Consider the following 20211-nt stretch of genomic DNA (forward strand, 5'->3'; position numbering starts at 1 on the left):
GGGAGAAATCCCCTCTAGCAGTCTGCCCTTTACCGTGTAATCATCCATCATTTTAGTTATGAATTCCCCACTGTAAATAATTATACTCTTCAAAATTTACAATATAAAAATAAAATTTACGAAACCCACACCCGTTAATGTAGATTCGCCCTGCTGCTGGTATATGCCTGTATTATATTGGGGCACTATATATATTTCATTCTTTTAGCTTTAGCCATATATATGGGACTCATCTAAAAGCGCTCTCATGATTGGAGGTCCCACAACCAACAATTGGCAGATACTGAGTTGAGATATTTTTAAAAGGTGAAAGTGCCAGTGTTTGAATTTATCCCAGGTTAATTGGACTAGACAACTTTTTACACCACTTTATGAGTTAAGCCTTGCTTCCTTGATAATATAACATAAATTCCTAACATGGAAAAAATAAAATTTGGACATATACTACAATGTTGTAAATCCATGTTCTGCTTCTGGACCCAAAAGGGTGAAATATTTAGAATCCGCGATTTTTATAGGATAAAAAAAAAAAAAAAGTTGAACCAAACTAACAAAAAAAAAAAAAAAACATAAGTAGGTTTCATGCACTAATTTAGTGCGTGAAAGGACCAAACTGTAAAAATAAGAGTTTGGCCTTTCACGCACGAAATTCGTGCGTGAATGAGCCCGACAAAAGTCGTGCGTGAATTAGTATATTTGTATATTGGTTCAAGTCTACATGGATATGTAACCACATCTTCAATGTGATAACAAGCTACAAATAATATATTTTATGGTATATAGCAAAAAGAACGATAATTTCTATATCTACAAACAATTTAATTTTAAACTTTTTATTTTATCTTTAATGAGATTATTTATAACTACACAAATATGTATGACTTGTTTTAGAGTATAAATTTTAAAAATTCCCCTTTCTTTCTTTTTTAAATTTTATGTCCAGAAAAAATGCATCACATAAAATGAGACAGAGGGAGTTGAAATTATTATATATTTTATTGTTCTCGATTACTATATATGATGATAAGCATTCCACGAAAGACTTTTACGACGACATCGTCCATGTTAATTTTTCTTAACCACAACTTGGATCATTTTAGTTGTTGTGTTCAGTAGCTTCGACGAATTAAAATGCTTATAAAGCTATTAATTTAAGGATCAGGGTTGAAATCTTGGAATTCAGCGGTAACGTATTTATATCTTATCACCATCTCTGTGCATGCTTAAGTTTCTTAATTATTTTTATACATCAATCAACATTCAAAATTAACTTGATTGAATCGCGTGTCATCATTATCTTTAATCTTCATTAATTATGATAAATACAACAATTACAAGTAAATCTCTCGCTTTAACATTAGGTATAATACTTACGTGACGACATAATTAAATATGTATTGAACTTGTATATGTATATATGCCGAGGCGATGTACCAAACAAATATGCCTAGGCGGATACTAGATATCAAATTTATCTGAACCCGATACTTAACATAGAGAGTAATTTTATGTGTAAAAATTAACTAAAATTATAACAAATAGTAATAAATATGAATCCATAATTTTAAATATATAATGAATTCAATATGAAGAACTTTAAAAATTAAACTCATCAAACTTAAATCCTAAATTCGCCTCCACAATATATATTAATATAAGAGTTGGAGGTTGATGTGGTTAGAAAGAAATGCAGGCTCGTGAATTAGGTGGATATTGAAGTTGACTTGGATTTGAAGAAGTAAAGGAAAGGGACCATTTGACACTTACATAGCTTGCTATCACATTGAAGATGTGGTTACATATCCATGTATACTTGAACCAATATACAAAAATATACTAATTCACGGACGATTTTTGTTGGGCTCATTCTCACACGAAAATCATGCGTGAAAGGCTAAACTTTTATTTTTACAGTTTGTTCCTATCACGCACTAAATTAGTGCGTGAAACCTATTTATGTATTTTTGTGTTAGTTTGGTTCAACCTTTTTTTTTTGTCCTAAAAAAGTCGCGATATTTAGTCTTTTGAATATGATCGAGCTAGGATACATAATGCAGATAAATTAGACGATTTTACAACTGAAACCAGTATTAAAGAGTACTCTGATAAATTTCCGCTGAAACAATAGCGTCATGTTTGGTCAAAATTCTTCTCTTTTATTCTCGTCAACGTTTGTTTAACAGTCTGGACATATTTGATGCAGAGTTACTTCGAAAAGAAATGTATTTGAGACCTGCTTTTATCAGTGGAAAAATGAATACCTCTTCTATGTACAAAAATCCCGCAATGCCTCCTATATAGAAAAACAAGTACTACTACTAGCTACTAACACTTGACGTCTGCAACTCTCCGGCAGTCAATTTGTATCTTTAATTAGCGAGTGTCGCATGGTATTGTAAATATGATATTTGTCTTTCAAGTTTTATTTGCTCATAGAACTTTGCAATAAACTGCTCAGCCTTCATATCAATTGCTTCATCGCCGCCACCAGCACCAACACTGATGATCTCATCCTCAGACACCTCGCAGCTTACATACTCATCCTCCTCTTCATCATAATCATCATCCGCACCCTTCAAGAAACTCCTCCTTGGAACATCGTCATTGTTATGATGGTACGTTTCATCGTCATAATCATTATCGTTATCAAAATCAAAGTCAAAGTCCACTTGAGGTTTGATGCATGGAATATTTGGCATTTTGAAACGCAAGGAAGCAGGGCGATGCATTTTAACGTGAATAATAGGAGTTTCATCAAAGGAAAACTCACGCTCCCCATAATGTAGTGCCCCATAGTGATCATTGGTATGACGGAGGCTTTTAATATATTTAGGAAGCAAACGGAGATCGACAAGGCGCCTGCTCTTGAAAATGCCACCTTTTCTAGCCCATAACAAGGCTAAGCGTAGAACGTTCCAAGCTCTACGAGCAACCACTGATCTCTTGCTCTGCATTCTCGACTTTTCTTGCATGGTTGCAGTTCTGTTTTAAGAGTAGAATATAGCTAGCAACGATAGTTTGAGATGACAGTGGCAAATTATAGAGAACTTGTGTGTACTTTTTGGAAAATCTCTTATGCTTTTTGTTCGAGGTGATCTTTATGAGTAAAGAGCTTTTGAAATGGTTGTGTTGAGAGAGAGGCAGAAGCTATAAAGCTATATATACCACTAATGCACAGCTAAGAAGTTTGAGAAATGAGAGTGAACTCAAAGTTACGCGGTTTGAGGGAAACATGTCAAATAAGAAATTTAAAAAAAAAGAGATGAATTGATAGGGGGCCCCACCTCCCCCCCCCCCCCCCCGCCCGCACCCAAACAAACCCCAAATTGACCAAGTCCAACTCCGAAGGCTAAGTGTTAGTTGGGAAGTGTTTGTTGTTCTGTGGGCGGTGCAAACTAGTGGGGCACACGCCTTATACGCTGCGGAATCAAGGAAAAACGAAAGAAAAAAAAAACTTACTACTCCTATATTAGTTAATTGCTACTAACACAGTACTACATGAAACTAATAAATACATAGGAAGTTTCTTTAATGTAAAAAAAATTCTATGACTTAATTATGGTTAATTAGTATATATGTATGATCTCATATTGATCGATTTAAGGTGGTCTATAATTTACTAAAAATTCGATGTAACTCACACGTTCGTGTGCAAAGCAGTACAGACGAAGTAACACGAATATCTTTGAGAGTCACTCTCAACTGGTTGGTGACTTCTACTATCCAGAAGTATTCAGAAAGTGAACAAGATGCTGCTTCCTTGGCCTTTCGTCTTTCTTTTCATGCTTTGCTAATCTTCGACCCTCAAACGTGGGTAAAGTTAGTTGCCTCACGATAAATTGCTGTAGTATGGATGTGAATAAGTATTTTCTAAGGAATCAACCTCGCTCACGAGCCCTAAATTGTCTCTCCTACTTTCAATTGACGTACATATCCTTCATTCTGTATTTCTACTTCCATAAATTTATCAACAATTTAATTGCTGCCGCTACTCATCTATTATGAGTACTACTCCCACTGTCCCAATTTATGTGACACTATTTGCTTCCTGAGATTCATAGCTTGTTTGACCAAGTTTTCAAAATCAGCTTATTTTAAAAAGTATTTTTCTAAAAAACACTTTTGCCGAAAAACAGTTTATGTTTGGATAATTAATTTAAAAGATACTTTTAAGTAGCAATTAGTGTTTGACCAACCTTTTAAAAAGTGTTTCTAAGTGTATTTTTTGAAAAATATTTTTGGGCAAAAGCTATTTTGTTTTAGCTTCTGAAAAACTGTTTCTGCTACTCCCCACAAGCACTTATTTTCTTCCAAAAGTTTGGCCAAACACTTCTTTTTTTTTCTTCAAATAAGCACTTATTGAAAAAATAAGTACTTTTGGGGGGGGGGGGGGGGGGGGGAACAAGCTTGACCAAACGGGCTATCAAACTATATGAACTTTGACCATCATTTTAATATGTATATTTTCATCAAATTGATATGAGAAAAGTTGCAATTTATAGTACTTTTCGTGTAGTTTTCAAATATATAAATTTTAATGTTAAAATATCGAGTTAATCTAATCCAATTTAGCTTCAAATTTTAGTCAAATTGACTCTCAAAAAGCGAAAAGTGCCACATAAATTGGGACGGAGTGAATATATAATCATAGTGTTACTTATTCTACTTATTAAGTATACATGAGGTAGAAATACCCATGCATAAATATAAATATTTAGAAAGATCTCTGTTCTTTTTCTCTTTATTACTTCTGTTGTTATATTGAACAGTGTGAAAGTGAATCTTCCTCTAGAACTAAAAAAAATTCAAATCAACTTTTTACATAGGTCAAGATGAAAAATAACATGTCCTATATATTTTCATCAGGAAGATATTGTTACGACACGTAAGGAAGGACACAACAACTTTTTCTCTGTCTCTTAGATGGGGATTCAGGTTATGTTCAAGAAAATTAAAGTATGAACGCCAATTGTTGCCAGCTACATCTTAATTTGTCTAACGTTAGGTAATCAATTATGAATACATTTTGCTCCAATCATGTATGTAGCCCCATTACTGCTTTCGCATTTGTTGGCTGAAATATTTTTGGCTCCCAAATCTGTTGCATTTTTTGACTTAAGCAGCAATAGCACCAAGTGACACATTATTTGATTATTACTCTTAAAAGAGTTATACAAGATGCGATAGATTTAAAAAAAGAGGAAAAAAAAAAAGGAAGGGGCTTAATTTGTGGCCCTTTTTACGTTGTTAGATAACTTTAGAATCAATTATAGGTAATTTGATATATTAAGTATGTATGACAACTTAACAGGAGGATAGATATTATTTATACCTAGCTAGTTAGTTAAATGAAGTTTCTTTAGTCAACATTTTTATATTGTTAGTATATAATTTAAATTCAAAAGATTAAAGGTCAACAAGGTCATTATGGGTGTTGCAAAATCAAAACCAATGATTAACTTAGGATCCCGATGTTGATAATGACAAACTTTAATTTGGTCATTTGTTATGGTGAAACTTTGTTTTCACACTAGATTTTTGTTCTTAAACAGCAAGCAAGTCGAGGCAACGTTTCCCCCTCCAAGTACACATTACGTACTTTCATTAATGTTTTGTTTGAAAAACACAACTATTAGTATGTACTTAATTTGGCTTGACAATTCGACGAAAACAAGCCGATTAATTTGCCAATATTTTCTTTGTGCTGGTTCACCTACAATTTAATTAAATGCCGGCATTGTTGTTTTGTAGTGGCTAGGAATGAATGATTGAACAAAAAAGAGTATTTAAAAAAACGAATCTGTGGAGGTACTCAAGTCTTCACAGAAGTACGTAGGAATACCAATGACAAATAACAACCTAATTAAAAGAAACCAATACGTATAATTCAGCAACAAATTCCCCCTGAAGTTAAAGAAGTAAGATGGTATTAATGATTTTGGGTTGTTGGAGGGAGTGTATGCAGTTGATTGTGGGTTTTGTCAGCTTCTTGGAACTTAGTATGTAATATGGAGTCCCTCACTTAGCCCTGTTTCCTGCCCACTGCAATGTTTGGAGTCAGATTTTTTGTTTAAGGTTCTGGAACATAATTATTTTTGCATACTATTTCTTGATGGATTACTCATTCGTGTTATATGAACTTTTAGCACAAAATAAAGTTTGAGTCAAAATTATTGGTTCTGCTGAATCCGTAGTTATTGTTGTGCTTGCGGCCCCGATGATAGAGTTCAACTGAGCACGAAATTAAGGAATGATTTCTTTTAAAGCTTGTGATTTTGAACAAGCCATAGACATTTGTGCAACTATAAGTCATCTCATTAAGATCAAAGTGAGAAATTCAAAATTAATTAATTGTAAAATATGAAAATGCATATTCTTTTGGGGACAAAAATGATGCCATCACATAAATTATTTGACCATTTTAATATGACTTGTATTACGCACCATTTTAATGTGCAATTTAAGTGTTGATTTGACAACACACCACACATGACAATTTCAGGAATCTATTTAACATGAATGTTGGACGAGTGAAAAACTCATCAATTTCATAAGTCTAAGTCTTACAAGTCACTGAAAAAAAAATCAAAGTTCATAGAAAAAATGTCTCAAAATGCTTCAACTGTTAGGGTTTCACTATTTTGGGATGGAGATATCGTGGAGGACAATTACTTCGTTCGTTACAATATCAAACCAAAAGCCCATGTTAAATTTCCAACAACTTTAAATTATGAAACACTAGTCAGTTACATGCACAAACTATGCATTAATGGGTTTGCTCACTGCCGGCCAGTGATATCCATAGATGGCACGCATGTATATGGTGCGTACGACATCAAGCTCCTAATTGCAGTAGGAATGGATGCCAATGGGTCAATATTCTCTCTTGCTTTCGTAATTGCTGCTAACGAGAGCAACGACACATGGGGGGATCTTTTTGACCCATTTGAAGACTCATGTTATTAAGGATCGTACGGGCATATGCATGCTGTCTGATCGTCATAAAGGCATATTACACAATATGGATAATTTGTCGGGGTGTCAACCTCCCCTTGTTTACCATCGCTATTACTTAAGGCACTTGAAAGCAAATTTGCAATCAAAGTTTCACAATGGCACTCTAAAAAAATTGATGTGGGAGGCTGCGATGGAGTATCAACAAAGAAAATGGGCTCCAAAAATGGATCTGATCAGGGCAGTTAGTGAACCCGCATACATTTGGTTGATGAAGCTCGAAATTGAAAAATGGACGCTTCAGGCTGATGGAGGCAAAAGATGGGGCATGCTCACAACAAACATCTTAGAGTCTTTCAATGGCTTGCTGAAATATGCTCGGGGACTACCTGTCACCGCAATGGTGAGAATGACTTTCAAGCAGGTTGTGGAGTGATTTGTGGTTAGGACAAGGCAGGCCAGAGCGATATTAGCTGAAGGCGGGACATGGATGCCAAAGCCCTCCAAAAAGATAGAGCATTATAGAAAAAAATGTGAGCTTCACCAAATGACCGAGTATGACCCCATCCAACGTGTGTATGAAGTTAGGATGGGTTATTACAACTGTAAGGGTCGAAACGTGCATACCATTTATGAGGAAACAAGAACATGTACTTGTGGTAAGTGGCAAACGTACCACATGCCGTGTTCTCATGCTGTAAAGTGCTTCGAGAGAATGAAAAAAACGTTAACAAGTTATGTGGCAGGGGAATACAAGGTCCGCAGTTACCTTAGAGCATATTCCGGTCCATTTCATCCACTTGGTAATGAAACTTATTGGCCAAACGAGACGTTTTCGATGGTTGCTATCAAGGATTACATCAGGAAATTGGGCATTAACTCACGTAGTCGTAGACCCATCAAATAGATGTTAGTGAAAGAACTTACTCTCGTAAGTGCTCTACATGTAAGTAATATGGCCATGACAAGCGTTCGTGTGGGCAACAAGGTCGTGGTCGTACAACCATGTCTCGAAGTAATAGAGCCTCTAGAACTTAAAGATTGTATTGTTATTGTAATTTAGTATTGTATTGCTTTGAATTAGTATTGTAATTTAATGGAATGAATTATTTTTGAATTAGTATAAACCTCTCGTATTGGATGAATTATTATTAAATAAAATATTTATATTTGTACATTCAAATATAATATTTAAACATAAAGATAACAAGTTTCCAAACAATACAAAATACACATTACATTAAAAAAATGCGGATTACACAAAAGACATAGCAAAAACAAAAAAGACAAAAGAAAAATAACAACATAATATAAAAAATTAAAGGTAGATCAAAATATTTTTATTTGTACATTCGATTTGACTAAATAATAAAACACTTAAATTAAAACCCTATAAAATATGACACTTAAACTTAAAGATGATAAGTTTCCAAACAAACAAAACTTACGTCGGGGCACTTTACAACCCCTAAAATGACGATCCAAACGTTTAATTATACTTGATGTAATGAGCCGACATTATTGTACGCAAAAAAAAAAAGATATTAAGTTCTATATAAAATATTGATATTTTGAGGTTTTGAAACATGACTAATTTTTGCCCAAAGTATAAAAAAAACGTGATTTTGATAGGTTAAAAAAAAAAAAAAGTAGCCACTTTTGCCAAACTCAAAAAGTTACAGTTTGGTCCTTTCACTGTGCGTGAAACCTACTTATGTAATTTTTTTTTTTTTGTGTTAGTTTGATATTTTTTTTCCATACTAAAAAATCGCGGACTCAGAAGTTTGAGTACCAACATAAAACAAATACCGCTAACAAACACTTACAGAAATACTTTTTTTTGGGAAAAGAAGAAGATGTTGGTTTTTTATTTTGTTTTATTGAAGGGAGAATACGTATGTGTTATGATATATTAGTGTTATGATATATTAGAGATATTCTACATTAATTGTGAATATTTTTTTTCTTAGTTTAGGCATCATAGAATATTACGTTTGGTTCAATTTCTTTTTTCTTGTATAAAAATCGATGAATTTTCTCTTTTATTTTTTGTCAATGAATTGATTTATTCATTCTTTTGAATTTCTCGTTTTCTATATTTCTAATATAGTACAGAGCTAGGGCCCATAATGTTATGCACATTTCGTTGTTCGCGACCGAGTAAAAATCATCTTTCTAGTGAGAATCTTGGTTGTTGGTGAACAAATAAAAACTATCTTATCCGGTAAAAGAAAGGTTAGAAATCCATTCCATTGTTAGTGAGCAAGTAAAAATCATCTTTTCATTACTAGTTAGGGAGTAAATACATCTTAAACATTCGTGGTTAGCATGCTAAACCATTCTTCGGTGGTAAATGTTTCAAATAATTCTCAGAACTCGGTCAGTCTGATTTTCAACTGCATACTTGTACTATCTCTCTCTCTCCTCTCTATCTCTTACCCTTTCTCCCCAACGGTAACTTCCACCCCACCCCCTCTCTCGCCCCCTAACGACATTACCGACCAGGTACCTCTCTCTCCCCCCTCTCTTTAACCGACGAGCACCGACGGCAGGTTTCCAGCCAGATCTCTCCCCTCCCCTCTTCTCTTCTCTTTGCTTTTTTTTTTTTTGCTTTTTTTTTTGTTTCTGCAACCGGAAACCCCTCTCCAGTAGGTTTTCGGTCGGTTCAGCACAGGTATCCAATTTTTCCGGCGTGAACAGTAATCTCGGCGGTGAACAGTAATTTTTTTGCTGTGAACAGGTTCTTTCACCTGGAGTTGGTACCTCCAGTGGCCCATAAAATTTTTGTCCTTTAGCCTTGAATTTTTTTGCCTGCTGCTCTTTGCCTCTTGACTTGCATTTTTCCCTTTATTCCTCTCACTTATAGTGCTATCATTCTTGGCATAGTGGCCCGACTTGCCTATAGTTTCTTGCTAACTTTTGCTTCAGTGTTTATTCCAATTTGTTTTAGATAAATTTTTGAGCAACTTATTTTGCCTTAGTGGCTTCAGTGAGCGATGGTAGACCAGGGTCATGTTTTCGGTCGGGGACGGGGGCTAGGGTTAGGGGTGGTAAGTGGGTTCAGGGAGCGTCTAGATTAAGAGTATGGTCCTGGAACATTGGGACTTTGACAGGGAAGTCCATAGAGCTAGTTAAGATTCTTAAGAAGAGGAGGATTAATATAGCTTGTGTCCAAGGGACCAAATGGGTAGGATCTAAAGCTAAGGATGTGGACGGGTATAAGTTATGGTTCTCGGGTAAGTCGATGTATAGGAATGGGGTAGGCATTTTAGTAGATAGTGAGCTAAGGGACCAGGTGGTAGAGGTTAGGAGAGTCAATGATCGGATGATGGCGATTAAGTTGGTCGTGGAAGGGTTTACATTGAACATTATTAGTGCTTACGCGCCACAGGCAGGCTTGGACGAGGAAGAGAAGAGGCATTTTTGGGAGGATTTGGATGAAGTGGTGGCAGGTATACCGATCACCGAGAAGTTATTCATTGGAGAAGATTTCAATGGACATATTGGGTCATCTTCGGGGGGCTATAACAATGAGCATGGTGGTTTTGGCTTCGGGGACAGAAACGGGGGAGGGGTCACACTCCTGGATTTTGCAAAAGCTTTTGGATTGGTGGTAGCCACTCGAGTTTTCTGAAGAGGGAGCAGCACTTGATAACCTTCCGTAGTTCGACAGCTGCGACGCAGATAGACTTTTTACTCCTTAGGAAGGATGATAAAGGTCTTTGTAAAGATTGGAAGGTCATTCCGAGTGAGAACCTTACGACCCAACATAAACTCTTAGTGATGGATGTGGAGATTAAGAGGAAGAAAAATAAGAGGGTCATGGATGACCGGTAGAGGATCAAGTGGGGGAGTCTGACTTTGTCTAGTTCCCAGGAGATGGGGGAGAAGTTGATGGATATGGGGGCTTGGGAGAGTAGGGGGGACGCGAGCAGTATGTGGCAGAGGACGACCAACTATATTAGGGAAGCAGCTAAAGATGTACTAGGGATCTCGAGAGGTCAACATGGTAGGCACCGAGGGGACTGGTGGTGGAATAGAGAAGTCCAAGGGAAGGTGGAAGCAAAGAAAGTGGCGTATGAGAACTTGGTAGATAGCAAAGACGATGAGGAAAAGCGGACGAATAAGGAAAGGTATAAGATTGCGAGAAAGGAAGCGAAGTTAGCAGTTTCGGCTGCAAAAACGGCAGCTTTTGAACGCCTATATGCAGAACTAGAGGAGAAAGACGGGGATAAGAAGTTGTTCAGGCTAGCCAAGGTAAGGGAGATGAAGGCACGGGGATCTGGATCAAGTAAAATGCGTCAAGGACGAGAATGGAAAAGTATTGGTGGAGGATGCTCTCATTAGACGGAGATGGCAGTCATACTTCCATAAACTCTTGAACGAATAAGGTGACAGAGACATTGTGTTGGGAGATTTGGAGTACTCTGAGAGGCGTCCTGATTTTGGGTATTGTAGGAGTATAAAAGTAGAGGAGGTAAAGGGAGTTGTTCGTATGATGCGTAGAGGAAGAACAACCGGGCCTGACGAGATTCTTGGGGAGTTTTGGAAGAGTGAAGGCAGGGCAGGTTTGGAGTGGCTGACTGGGTTGTTTAATGTCATTTTTAAGACGACGAAGATGCCCGAGAAATGGAGGTAGAGTATGATGGTTCCTTTGTACAAGAACAAGGGCGACATTCAAAGTTGCAACAACTATAGAGGTATCAAGCTACTAAGTCACACTATGAAAGTGTTGGAAAGGGTGGTGGAGATGAGGGTGAGGAGAGGCGTGTCCATTTCATAGAACCATTTTGGATTCATGTCGGGGCGCTCGACTACAGAAGCCATTCATCTTGTGAGGAGACTGGTGGAGCAGTATAGGGAGAGGAAGAGAGACTTACATATGGTTTTCATCGATCTAGAAAAGGCTTACGATAAAGTGTCAAGAGAGTTTTTATGGAGATGCTTGGAGGTTAGAGGTGTACCTGTGGCATACATTAGGGTAATCAAGGACATGTATGAGGGAGCCAAGACCAGGGTTAGAACAGTGGGAGGAGACTCGGAATACTTCCCAGTGGAGATGGGGTTGCATTAGAGATCAACTCTTAGCCCTTTTTTATTTGCCTTAGTGATGGATGGTTTGACGTGGCAAATTTAAGGTGAGGTGCCATGGTGCATGTTATTCGCGGATGACATATTCCTGATTAACGAGACCCGCAACGGAGTGAATGCTAAGCTAGAGGTTTGGAGACAAACTCTGAAGTCTAAAGGGTTCAAGTTGAGTCGGACCAAGATAGAGTACATGGAGTGCAAGTTTAGTGACGAGACATATGAGGCTAGCGTGGAAGTGAGGCTGGGTACCCAGGCCATCCAAAAGAAAGGAAGTTTTAAGTATCTTGGGTCTATTGTACAAAGAGATAGGGATATTGATGATGATGTCACGCATCGTATTGGTGCAGGGTGGATGAAATAGAGGCTCGCTTCAGGAGTGTTGTGTGATAAGAAGGTGCCACCAAAGCTTAAAGGCAAGTTCTACAAAGTGATAGTGAGACCGACTTTGTTGTACGGGGCGGAGTGCTGGGCAGTGCGTCCAGAAGATGAAAGTTGCGGAAATGAGAATGTTGCGATGGATGTGTGGGCACACCAGGCGAGATAGGATTAGGAATTAAGATATCCGAGATAAGGTGGGAGTGGCATCAGTGGAAGACAAGATGCGGGAAGTGCGGTTGAGATGGTTTGGGCATGTGAGGAATAGAGACACAGATGCCCAGTGCGGAGGTGTGAAAGGTTGGCTATGGACGGTTTCAGAAGAGGTAGAGGTAGGCCGAAGAAGTATTGGGGAGAGGTGCTTAGACAGGACATGGCGCAGTTCCAGCTTACCGAGGATATGACCTTAGATAGGAGGCTATGGAGGACTCAAATTAAGGTAGAAGACTAGTAGGTAGTACCATATATCCCGTCGTACTAGTAGTCGCAGTTTTGATCTTCATTTTCTTGTTCTTTGATTCGTGCAACTATATGTTGGTCCTTGTACCACAATTATCATATTTATCTGTGGTAGCTACTGTTTCTGTTTTCTCATGCTGCTTTATCATGGCTTTTTTGCTTTCGTTAGTTTCATTTTCGTATTGCTTTGAACTGTTTCTGCTTATCTGACCTTTTCTCATCATGTTTTCTCTTGAGCCGAGGGTCTTCCGGAAACAACCTCTCTATCTTCTGAGATGGGGGTAAGGTCTGCGTACATTTTGCCCTCCCCAGACCCCACATTGTGGGATTTCACTGGGTATGTTGTTATTGTTCGTGCTGAGCATGGCTAAAAGCCTAAAACCATACATTATTCAGAGTAATTGTGGAAAGTGGAAGACTCTTATTTGCTTGTTCTCGAGACAAATCAAGATGTGAAGGAATAGAATCCCTTAGGTGTCAAAGCAACTCCATATAGGCTAGCCTATTGGTTTGGGTCGAATCAATCTAAAAATCCTATGTGTCCTCCATTATTCGGTTTTAGCATTCTGCCACAGTTTTTTTTTTTGTATTATGATATCCAGAGATTCATTAGCTCATACGATGTCTTCAAAAGCATATAAAACATATATATCGAGATCAATTATCACTTCACAACCCACATGGCTCTTGGTTTTCACCAAGTCTCATCTTCCTGGCCCGTTTAATGCTCTAGTAGTCAAACTCAATCTGGTTTCTTCTAACCGTCTTGAGTTTGAAGGGGATGATAAGATATATTTAGAGATATCATACAGTAATTCTGAATATTATTCTTAATTTAGGATCTACATTAATTATAAATTATTTTATTTCTTATTTTTCTTGTCTATAATAGCGATGAGCTCTCTAATATTTTTATCAATAAATTGAGATATTCATTCTCTAATTTCTCGTGTGTTTTCTCTGTTTCTAAAAATACGTATGCAATTGATTGTGGTTTTGTGAGGTTCTTTGAATGCAGAACCCGATTGAGCTGGTTCTTCTTGTTTCTTGCCCGCTGGTATGTGCCTGTGTTATACGGGGGCACTGTATTTCATTCTTTTAACTTAGCCATATATATTGGACTCATTAAAATGATTGGAGGTCCCACAACCAACAATCGGCAGATACTGAGTAGAGATATTTTTAAAAAGTGAAAGTGCAAGTGTTTGAATTTATCCCATGTTAATTGGACTAGACAACTTTTTACACCACTTTATAAGTTAAGCCTTGCTTCCTTGATAATATAACATAAAATACCTAACATGGAAGAAATAAAATTTGGACATATATTACAATGTTGTAAATCCATGTTCTGCTTCTGGACCCAAAAGGGTGAAACATTAGTCTTTTGAAATTGATCGAGCTAGGATACATAATGCAGAAAAATTGGACGATTTTACAACTGAAACCAGAAATAAAGAGTGCTCTGATAAATTTCCGCTGAAACAAGAGCGTCATGTTTGGTCAAAATTCTTCTCTTTTATTCTCGTCAACGTTTGTTTAACAGTCGGACATATTGATGCAGAGTTACTTCGAAAAGAAATGTATTTGAGACCTGCTTTTATCAGTGGAAAAATGGAATACCTCTTCTATGTACAAAAATCCCGCAATGCCTCCTATATAGAAAAACAAGTACTACTACTAGCTACTAACACTTGACGTCTGCAACTCTCCGGCAGTCAATTTGTATCTTTAATTAGCGAGCGTCTCATGGTATTGTAAATATGATGTTTGTCTTTGAAGCTTTATTTGTTCATAGAACTTTGCAATAAACTGCTCAGCCTTCATATCAATTGCTTCATCGCCGCCATCAGCACTGATCTCATCCTCAGACACCTCGCAGATTACATACTCATCATCATAATCATCAGTTGTAGCCTTCAAAAAACTTTTTCTAGGAACATCCTCATCATTACCATGGTCACGATCACTATAGTTGCCAAAGTCAAAGTCAAAGTCGACTTGAGGTTTGATGCAGGGAATATTTGGCATCTTGAAACGCAAGGAAGCAGGGCGATGCATTTTCACATGAATGATAGGAGTGTCATCAAAGGAAAACTCACGCTCTCCATAATGTAGTGCCCTGTAGTGATCATTGGTATGACGGAGGCTTTTAATATATTTAGGAAGCAAACGGAGATCCACAAGGTGCCTGTTCCTGAAAATGCCACCTTTTCTAGCCCATAACAAGGCTAGGCGGAGAACATTCCAAGCTCTACGAGCAACAATCGATCTCTTCCTCTGCATTTTCGACTTTTCTTGCATGGTTGCAGCTCTGTTTTAAGAGTAGAAAGCAAATGCGATTTTTTGGAAAATTTCTATTTTTCCCCCCTTTCTGGTTGTGTTGGTCTTTATGAGGAAAAAGAGCTTTTGGAGTGGATGTGGCTTGTAGGGGGAGAGCAGAAAGCTATATATATATAAACTGTAATGCACAGCTCACTAAGTTGAGAAATGAGAGAACTCAAAAACTTACGCGGTTTGAGGGAAATTGTAAAGGAAGGTGCAGGTGAAATTGTTAGGGGGACCCACGTCCTAAAACTCCAAGGGCTGGGTTAGCCAAATGTTTGTTTAAGTGTGAACTCTGTGGAAAACACGCCTAGTACGCTGTGGGCTCTGTATACCTGTTAACCGGTTCGAACCGGACCGGACTGGTAACCGGTTAACAAACCGGCCGGTTTCCGATTTAAAAATTGGAATCGGCCATTGGTTCCGATTTACCAGTTAAAAAATCGAAACCGGACCGGTACGGTTTTAACATGTTCAAAATCTTTTTTTATTTTTGTTTTTTGTATAGTATATATATATTATAGTATTTATTAGTATATTGTAGGTATATTTACATATGTTATATAAGTTTATAAGTAAAGTTTATATATTTACTGACTAACAGCAATACAGCATATACGTATGTATATATATATATATATATATATATATATATATATATATATATATATATATATATATATATAGCAGCACATGATCCGCAAAGATGGAATTCAGTAATAGATCTTTTGGAAAGGAATAGTAGTAGCAGACTATATAAAAACATATAGTGATACAGACGCAGAAACAATGTATAAATATTTAGAAACTTTTTTAGGAGAATCAGCCAAAGCATTATGGGAAGCTTATAAAGAAAATTTTCCAATGGAATTTCAACACTTAGTATCCATGGGAGCAAATCCATACAATTTTACTAATAAAATATATACTTTAATTACAGGGGAAGATCCAAATAGTGAATTATTAGTACTACAAAGAAATGCGGTAATAAAATTAGAACAACTAAGCATAAGTAGTTGGTTTTGGAGTAGTAATAGGAGAAGGTAAGATAAAGTTACAACCTCATATATAGCTAAAAAAAGCTTTAGAAATGTCAGATAAGTTAGACAATGTTAAGGAATTACAATTTTTTTTAGGAATAGTCAATTATGCTAGAAATTTTATAAAAGATTTAGGAAAAATAGCAGGACCATTCTATTCAAAAACTGGATCTAATGGCCAAAACACTTTAATACTGAAGAAATTAAATTAGTACAAAAAATAAAAGAAAAAATAAAGAACATTCCCGATTTAAATATGCCTCTAGAAACAGACTATTTAATTATAGAGACAGACGGTAGTTTTGAAGGATGGGGAGCAGTACTAAAAGCAAAACCCAATAAATATAGTAATAAAAGTGAAGAAAAGATATGTGCTTATCAAAGTGGTAAGTACAAAGAAAAGGGAAACATGAGTAGTATAGATGCGAAAATTTTAGCTGTAATATATGAATTAAATAGTTTTAGACTATATATTCTAAATAAACCAGAAATATGAGTACATTTTTCTTGTAGTATATCGATTATATGTTGTATTCTATGTCCTATAGACCATTTTAAATTAGGATTCTGCGCTATTCCGTCTCTCTTATTCCATCTATCTTCTATTTCTCTTCCTAAAGCTCCTGGTAGTTTATTAAATAATTTTTTACCTAATTCTTGATCAAATGCATTTCCACTAATAGTACGGTAGTAAAAATAATCGTTTAAAAATTTATTAATATTTAATAAATTTGTTTAGTTATGAATCTTATTACACTGTTCATCTCTTTCTCTTAATCTCAGTTCTTAATATCCGTCTTCTTTAACCACACCCTGGTTACCACGGCCAACATCGTCCCTTATCATTTGGACATTAAAACGGCATTTCAAACACCTAGGAATTTACAGGTTAATCCATCGAGTATATTAAGAAATTAAGAGAATAACCATATACTAAGAGTAATAGATTCATAATAACAGGTAAGTAATTGTGTTTTTGTACATTGTACTAAGGGATTTTGTCTGGAGAAATATAGTAGTTTGGACCCAATACTCCTCTAACATAGTTTAACGCTTCAGTGAAATCATTAAATCCTTTAAAAAGAGGTTTTCTTATGTCTTTAATAGAGTCTAAAACTTCTATCCAAGTTTGTCACTTTGCCAAAAAGTGAAGATGAGGGATGTTCATCTCTCCAAACAAGACGGAGACTACCAAAGACACTTACGCAAGGAGCAACTTCTACAAAGAAAAGTACACTTGCAAAAAAGAAGAAAAATGAATAAATAGAAAATATAGTAAATGGTATCCTAGTAGAGACAAAAGAGCTAAATGTAAAAATTATTATATAAAAGGATGTACAATGTGTATAGAAAAAGAATTTAAAACAAAAATAAATAAAGAGGCAACTCATAAAAAAATTGAAGACCCGACTATTAATCTAAGAATGATAATAATGATGATGATGATGATGATGATCATCATCATCATCATCATCTGATCATCATCATCATCATCGTCATCATCATCATGATAATGATAATAATAATAATAATGATAATAATAATACTAATAATTTTTAATAAAGCTGTTCAGTTATGAATCTTATTACACTGTTCATCTCTTTCTCTTAATCTCGGTTTTTAATATCCGTCATCTTTAACCACACCCTGGCTACCACGGCCAACATCGTCCCTTATCATTTGGACATTAAAATGGCCTTTCAAACACTTAGGAATTTGAGTTGAGCCGGGTGCTCTTGGGGAAGTTATACTACATATATATATATATATATATATATATATATATATATATATATATGTGTGTGTGTGTGTGTGTGTGTTTAAGTTATATGTATACTTATAACTTATATATTATAACTTAAGTTATTTATAGCTTAATTTTTTTCTAAGTTTATAAATTCGTATTTTATAAATTAAGTATATTTATATTATAAGTATATTCTTATTATATTTTAGTTATTTTTCAAGTATATAACTTTCTAGTTTTTAATTTAAGTAGATGTATATTATAAGTATATTCTTAGTATATTTTAGGTATATTCCTAACTTAATATAAGTAAAAATATGAACACAAGTAAATAGAAGAAAGCTCAATGAGCTATATATTTTATTCATTCTTGGATAACATTTACTTGCAAGTTGTAGTTTTTTTTAACTTGCAAATAATACATGAGTTGCAAAGAAATAGTAGACTAATAAAATCACCAATTGTCAATCATTTGGTTAATTTCCCCCATATCATATTCGGCCATGGAGATATCTTCAAAGTCTTCCATTTGGTCCGCTCCACTTGCTATCAAATCTTCAATCTCTTCCTCTTCGCCTTCCACTGCTTTTAAGTTTTGGTTGTGTCGCTCCGATCTAATTCAATCGCAAATGCACACTAGTACTTGCAAGCTAAATCCGGATAATGAGTGTCTATGGTCTCCAATTTGTTGTCTTCCTTGACTAAATGCACTCTCCGAAGCCACGGTTGATATTTTAACCGTAAGGATATCTCGAGCTATTCTTGAAAGTATCGGATAACTTGCCTTGTATTTCTTCCACCATGCTAAGACGTCCAAATCATCTAGTTCCTTGATATCCATATTTGGCTGCATCAAATAAAAACGATATTCATCAAAGTTGGCATTATGAGAAGGAGTTGGATGTGAATGTAAAACTTTTAAATGTGACAAACCCTTTTTGCTACTTTGAGAAGTAGTAGGGCGTAGAGCAACGGGTGTAGCATTTTCTTTCAAATTAGGATAATGACTAAAAACTTTTTCAAACTCGGCATCAATCGCGAGCTCGGCGTTAGCTAAAGATGGTTCAACTTCCTTTTCAATTTCTAAAAAGGTATAAAAATTTGTCCAACCAATGCTCTAGTATAAGACATTTTTAAACAAGGATTTAAAAGAGAACCCAATATAAATAAAGTTGGGATGAGAAAAAAATACTTCTTAAATTTTGTTGTCATATTAAAAATAGCCGCTTTGTTATATCTCGTATTTTTGTACGTTCGATTATTCGTAAATAAGTTTAAGGACGAGATTATTTTTGGGATATGAGATAAGGACTTTTAATCCCGATTTTAATAATACACGGTTTTCTTATTAATTACAATTGGTGGAGATATTAGTGAAGATTAGGAATTAATTAACCATGATCAGATTATTAAGTGAGGATTAATGATTAATTAAGCTAATTAGACCACTAAGTAGGCCCCACAAAACATGGCTGAATCTGATTGGTGTTTAAGTTGAGTGGGACACATGTCATAAGGGTGGACACGTATCCCATGGAGGGGCTGCCTATAAATATTGTATGTGATGACTAATATTTGCCTTCTTCCACACAAAGAAACCCCAATTGAAGCTAGAGCATGAACAACCATGGCTGCCACTGCTCACGGCCAGCCATGGTTTTTTTTTAAAAAAAAAATTCTCTAGATTAAATCTCCAAGGTGATTTAAACGTTCAAGTAGGCAGCAACATAGGAATATTGAGTTGAGGAAGAGAAGTGGTGCAATTGGTGCAAGTGATCGTAGGATCTGTCCTAACTAATTTGAGGTAAGATTTTTTCTTCTTGTAATGTAATTGGAGTTAATGATGTTGTAATGGAGAGATTAAAGTGTATTAGACGAAATTGGAAGTAAGAAAATTGCAGGATTATTGTTGGCGTTGCAAGTAGGCAGAATTGGAATTGTTCTAATTGGATTAAGTTTGATTAATGTTGTCATTATCATGGTATTGTATTGAAGGCAATTTGTTATGTTGAAGGGCTGGAAATATAGTTATAGATATGTATGGGTGTTGTTGTTCATGATAATATTATACTCGTTCCATGTGTTTGTGATTTTGCGAAGTAAAGGTCGAAGATTGTATTTCGATGTTGTGGTCTCGATGGACTGTTTTGAGCTTGTTATTGAAATGATATTGAAGTAGTTTTCTTATACATGGATGGTAGTTGGTGTTGTTGTCGTGTT

At 35.8% G+C, this 20211-nt stretch overlaps 2 protein-coding genes across 2 annotated transcripts; both read right to left on the bottom strand.

Annotated features, from left to right (window-relative positions):
• Positions 1-2369: 2369 nt before the first annotated feature.
• LOC132644241 (uncharacterized) lies at positions 2370-2972 on the bottom strand. The gene has a single exon (XM_060360821.1). It carries the CDS (start codon positions 2970-2972, stop codon positions 2370-2372), a length of 603 nt encoding a protein of 200 aa, XP_060216804.1.
• An 11638-nt stretch (positions 2973-14610) lies between these two features.
• LOC132644242 (uncharacterized) lies at positions 14611-15183 on the bottom strand. The gene has a single exon (XM_060360822.1). The coding sequence runs from the start codon at positions 15181-15183 to the stop codon at positions 14611-14613; it is 573 nt and encodes a 190-aa protein (XP_060216805.1).
• Positions 15184-20211: the final 5028 nt, after the last annotated feature.

Source organism: Lycium barbarum, chromosome 6 (assembly GCF_019175385.1).
Source record: "Lycium barbarum isolate Lr01 chromosome 6, ASM1917538v2, whole genome shotgun sequence".
Lineage (NCBI taxonomy): Eukaryota > Viridiplantae > Streptophyta > Magnoliopsida > Solanales > Solanaceae > Lycium > Lycium barbarum.

Excerpts from the sequence above, each read along its gene's own strand:
- LOC132644241 (XM_060360821.1), bottom strand. The coding sequence starts at position 2,972 with ATGCAAGAAAAGTCGAGAATGCAGAGCAAGAGATCAGTGGTTGCTCGT.
- LOC132644242 (XM_060360822.1), bottom strand. The coding sequence starts at position 15,183 with ATGCAAGAAAAGTCGAAAATGCAGAGGAAGAGATCGATTGTTGCTCGT.